The 5,858-nt window shown below is 43.0% G+C and overlaps 1 protein-coding gene across 1 annotated transcript; it reads right to left on the reverse strand.

Moving 5' to 3' along the window:
- Positions 1-2,734: 2,734 nt before the first annotated feature.
- On the reverse strand, positions 2,735-5,649 carry LOC145399484 (protein Star-like). The gene is made up of 5 exons (XM_080272090.1): positions 5,538-5,649; positions 4,985-5,175; positions 4,151-4,356; positions 3,506-3,608; positions 2,735-2,929 (listed from the first exon to the last, which is right to left on the reverse strand). The coding sequence occupies exons 1-5, from the start codon at positions 5,647-5,649 to the stop codon at positions 2,735-2,737; spliced, it is 807 nt and encodes a 268-aa protein (XP_080128216.1).
- Positions 5,650-5,858: the final 209 nt, after the last annotated feature.

Here is a 5,858-nt window from a genome sequence, read left to right on the forward strand (position 1 = left end):
TGAACGAAGTAGTAAAGGAAACAAAACAGTAATTTAGGTGACCGCATTTTTAGTTTTCAAATTAAATTATCAGGTGAAGATTGGCAACTTTTGATGGTTTGTGAACGCTCCTATTCTCGTGTATTGCGGGGACGGCTTAGCTTCACCAGTGTTTTCCCTCTATCATCATTTTCTTCTTATATATACAGTATATGATAATACTCTCGAGAAAGAGCACAAATGTCTGCGTTTCTCACACCAGCAGACCGAGTCGTCCCCGCAACACACAAGATAGGAAGGCGCAATTTTGAACCACCTCTACAGTGGCATGCATTTTCGTTCTGTGGTCTAATGATTACCAGTGTCACCCCAGCCCTCACAGTCATTAGCACTGATTGTACCCTTGATCCAACACTCACAGATTACTGTATAACTATCTTGTTCTTAGAGTTACGTATGTTACTAAAAATTAACAAGCATTTTACCATAAGCTGCTTCTTCAGTCAATGCGTCTCTTTATATTTTGTTCTTGTCAACTCCAGACTGTTATATTAGCTTTGGAAAGGCCCCTTCGACTGAGTTAGTGCCTTAAGAGTGATGTTTTATTTATATTCTGGCTAATGCTAGAGAGTTCTTACTAAATGGTTAGAAGACGACAGCAGAAATCAAGTGTTGTAAATGTTAAAGACTGCTATATGACAAGCGGCTGAACACTTTGTAACTTATGGGTATAATAGGTACTAGCTTCACACACACACACACACACACACACACACACACACACAATGTCACTGATTGAATGATGGAAATAGACCTGTTACGCCACTACAGGTAGATCTATTCTCTCTCTCTCTCTCTCTCTCTCTCTCTCTCTCTCTCTCTCTCTCTCTCTCTCTCTCTCTCTTTTTCAATTAACCTGCCTTAAAGGACGAGTTCATTTTTTTTTTTTTTTTTACAAATTTTTGCACTACATTACAGAGATTCCGTTCACGTAGTAGACAGCATCAAATAATAATAATAATAATAATAATAATAATAACAACAATGTATGTGTATTTGTTGATAATAGTAATAATAATGATGACATAATAATAATAATGATAATACAGTAATAGTAACAATGTATGTGTATTTGTTGATAATAATAATAGTAATAATAATGATAATAAAATAATAATAATAATAATAATAATAATGATTAATAATGTACGTCTTTGTTCCTAATAATAAGTAATAATAATGATAATGATATAATAATGATAATAACAACAGCAGTGATAATAATAATAATAATAATAATAATAGTTTCTTTTTACCCTCAGGCGTTCTATTTTAACCAGAGTCACGTATCAAAACAGGACTGAAAACCATTACATAGTATGGTGGTGGTGGTGGTGGTGGTACAGTAGTTGTAGTAGTAGTAGTAGTGGTGGATGTAGTAGCAGTGGTGGTGGTGGTGGTGGTGGTAGCAGTAGTAGATGTAGCAGTAGCAGTATAGTAGTAGTAGTAACCCCAGCCTCATTTCAATGTAAACACATTGGACTTCAGGCTGATGTTACCTTCCTGCACTCCACCATCCTTCATTCAGGGGATAGGTCAGGGGTTTAGGGATATTTGTACAACCAGGCAGAGACGCCGCCCGGTTATATCAGTGCCACCACATGAAGGCGTCCACCATGCAGATATATCCATACCTAACCCCTTGGCGTCTAGTGATTTTTTTTTTCTATCATCTATACTCCTTTCACTCCAGCTTGGCCCATAATTGCCATCTCCATCCTGAATGTAATATCTTAACAGAACAGATGTAATAGATTAACCCTAGATTATGGTGCAAGTCACGAAGAAGTGGTACGTGAAATAAGCAGCAGAAAGGACGAAGATCATGGCCAAGTTAAGGTGAAGAGAGTATTGTGTTTAGGATTATAGTACTGAAGAGTTTAAGCTTTCGAGACACCTCATCCTAAGCGATTTTGTCCACACGTGGCACCTCAGTAGTATCTTGTTACTGATGGAAAATTTCTTGATATTAAAGGGATATAAATAGCATGTAAGAAAGTGTTAAGGTGTAATAAGGGGGATAAGTCGCCAAGAAATGGGTTTGAGGGTCGTAATCTAAGGGTCTTATTCACGGTGGTTATGGCAGCTCCCTAACACCTCTATTTTGGTGATTTATTGTATTCATACGTTACTGTCCTCGTCTAAGTAAGTCCTTCCAATATCGCCATACTTTGCATAAATAACGTACAAAAGGATGTAAACCAGCCATATACAAAAATAAATACGTAAGGAAGAGGTGTTAGGGAGCTTCCTCAACACCTCTATTATAGTGATTTATTGTGTTTATACGTTACTGTCCTCTTCTGTCTTACATAAGTCCTTCCAATTATCGCCATACTTTGCATAAATAACGTACAAGAGGATGTAAACCAGCCATATACAAAAATAAATACCTAAAGAAGAGGTGTTAGGGAGCTTCCTCAGCTGAATACGGACCTAGGTCACACAGAATGCTTCCTAACACCAATTCTCAGGCGATTTATTGGATTTTTCACCTCATTGTTCATGTTTGTACACTTTATATCGTTTTTATATCGACATACATTTCATCAGTGACATGCAATGGAGGTATGTACAAAACAAATCGCTGAGTGAAAGTTGCCACGTACCCTACAATAATACATCCCTTAACTGGGGCCTAGTGCACCGTGCTGAAGTAACACGTACGATACTATGCACTTAGGGTTATGGATGGTTAATTGGGCTTCTTCATAACTGGGTCCAGCAACTGCGGCCAGCCGAACCATGCGTCAATGCCCTTGGTGCCGATGTAGCGATAGCCCCGGGACTGCATGTACGATATTAGCTGGTTGGCTCCTTCAGGAATGTGGTTGGACTCCACGCACATCACTCGTATCTTTAGCTCATCCCACGGCACTGTTTTTAGCACCTGCCCAATACAGTAATTAGTTTAATTCATTACCTCCGCCAAGGTTATGTTTTTGCCCGCGTTGGTTTGTTTGTTTGTCTGTCTGTTAGCAACTTTACTCAAAAGGTTATGAACGGATTTTGATGAAATTTTGTGGAAGGGTGGGCCATGGGCCAAGGAAGAAATGATTAAATTAGGGGGCGAATACGGATCCAGATCCGGAGTATCTCGCACAGTATCTACAAAAGTGCTCAATGAATTTCAATGAAATTTTGTGGAAGGGTGGACCATGGACCAAGAAAAAATTGATTAAATTTGGGGGCGGATCCGGATCCTTGTTAGTGGCAATGGTATTGGTGGAGGTATGCGCCCTCTGAGTGCTTTCTCGTTGTACTATTTTCAAAAATACTGGAAATATATGGCAGTTTTTCTTCGGTAATATTGTGATAATATACAAGGTATAATGATCTTTTTTCATCTTCAGTGCCTTTCGTAGGTAATGCGGGATTAAAGTTATATTCATATAATTCACATTACAGTATTTTTCATAGTTTAATGACATTGCTTGAACTTTTTATATTAGTAAATGCGACTGACCTTCAGTTCGGCACCTTCGATATCGAGTGAGAGAAAGTCAATTACGGTAACGTTGAGGGCGCGAAGAATAGAGTACAAGGGGTAGGCCTCCACCCTCACTCCTCCCTCCACTTCTTTCCTCCCTCCTCCTCCACCTTTCTTCCCTCCTCCCTCTTTCTTCCCTCTTCCTTTCCTCCCTTTCTCCCCGTTTTCCCTCTCACCAGTTTCGATGTGGCCACGGACGCCTCTTGGCCCGTCCGTCCTGAAGTATATAACATAATCATTTGATTGTATTAGCTGGCAGAAGAGGTTCGTAGCATCATTTTGTTAAGATTTATTTGGCATATTGGCTAAAATTTTCTGGTATGTTACTCCTCGTGATCCCAAAAGAAGAAGGAGGAGGAGAAGGAAGAAGAAAGGAGAGGTGGTGAGGGAAGAAGAAGGAGGAGGCGAAGAAGGAAGATGGAGGAGGAGGGGAAGGAAGAAGAAGAAGGAGGAGGAAAAGAGGGACGAAGAAGAAGGAAGAAGGAGAAGGAGAAGGAAGAAGAGGAAGGAGGAGAAGGAAGAAGGAGGAGGAAACGAAAAAAGAGGCCTGTGAATGTATCGAAGAAGGATAGATGGCCAGCCTTGCACTATTGTGGCATTAGAAAACCAAATCATACTCACTGAAATACAATCTCAGAGGCCTGCGTTGTGAGCGAGAGAGCCGCCTGTATTGCGTAGGCCTTCCTGTGTTTGGTGGCCAGCTGTGCGAAGGTGCCAGGGAAGGCCTCCACCAGCAGCCCCGTCCAGCCCAGCCGACGCTCTAAGTACAGGGAGTTGCTGAGGTACTCCCCGTCAACCGCCCCTGCCTCAACGAAGAACCCGTCTCTCTGGGGGAATGGAGGTTAGGTTGGGCTGGATTTGCTTGTTTGGGCTTAGAGTATGTTAGGTTGGGCTGGATTGGGTTTGTTTAAGGAGTTTTCGTGTAATTCTTGTCTTCAGGGTTGGGGTATGCGGCCGGATCATGTGTCCAGCTCAGGGAAGGTGGACGCCCCTGCCCTGTATAGTCCCGGGTCACCCTTGGGCAAGGTGTAGTACCCGTTAGCCCATCAAAAATATAGGAGGTGGATAGTTACCATTGTCCTGGGGGATACTACCATGGGAGTAATGTGGGGGCTAAGGTCCGGCAGCTGGCCTTGTACAACACTCCCAGGCAGGGAACTCAACCACATTTACCAAGTATAGTCGAAATACATGCTGCTGAGACTACTACTACTACTACTGCCACCACCACCACTACACAAAAGTTTCTCCTATACACAGCTCATCCTCTTGGGGGCTACTCCTCAATTTGCCCTGCACCTCACCATGCAGAAGGACCCTGTTCTAACCCCGGCGAGGCGCTGTGTGCTAAAGGAAGGCAACTGCTTGCTTTTGGTAGATGGGCCTGCTCGGCCAGACAGACTGCGGTGGAATGTATGTATATATGCACTCGTATATACAAAGAAATGTACCCACCATGTCATGCAGTATCTCCCTCAACAAGTACTGGGTTTGTCCGTACTGGGAAAAGTGCTCCTTCTCGGGGTGTGTCAGATTGTAAGGCAGGGTGGAAGGTGCTAGTATGCGATGCCTTATATGGTTTATTAGGCCTCGGTCATCCTGCACTAACCCACTCACACCAGTTGGCTCCAATCTCTCTTGACCATCTGTGGGTTTGGGTGGTTGGAAAAATGTGCGTTAGGATTAGTTGCTTACTGAAGAGCTTCGGAGTAGGCCTGGCTCCCCCCTCCCCCCCTCTCTCTCTCACTCACACACACACACACACACACACACACACACACACACACACACACACACACACACACACACACAGGGATCCATCAGTTAAAATCCTCGGTGTGGTGTGGTGTAGGAGGATCGTGTGTAGTGTGGCGTGTGATGTGGTGCGGTGTGGTGGTGGTGAAAGGTGATTTAATGTATTGTGGCGTCACTAGAATCGCTATAGGAGTAAAACACCTCCGAAAATCATGAACGAGTGACAGACGGACCACTAAAAAACCAGGCGTACCGGTGTGTGTGTAGGTGCGGGCTCTGGAAGTGATGAGGGCTACCGCTGCACAGAGACTCAGCAGGACCATGATATCGAGACCACGCTGGCATGCCCACCTGCGACGTATCATAGTGCTGAAAGAACAATAATGATACGTATGAAATGGTGGTGGTGGTGGTGGTGGTGGTAATAGTAGTAGCAGTAGTAGTGGTAGTATCAGTAGTGTGGTTTGATTAAAGTGAGATAGTTAGTTAGGCAGCAAAATCTGAGTACTGTACGAAATAAGTATATATATCTAATGCTGACTTGCAAAACCACCAAAACTACCTACAGAAACAA

The sequence above is a fragment of the Coenobita brevimanus genome, chromosome 49 (genome assembly GCF_032717465.1).
Source record: "Coenobita brevimanus isolate Jiangsu-jjx chromosome 49, ASM3271746v2, whole genome shotgun sequence".
Lineage (NCBI taxonomy): Eukaryota > Metazoa > Arthropoda > Malacostraca > Decapoda > Coenobitidae > Coenobita > Coenobita brevimanus.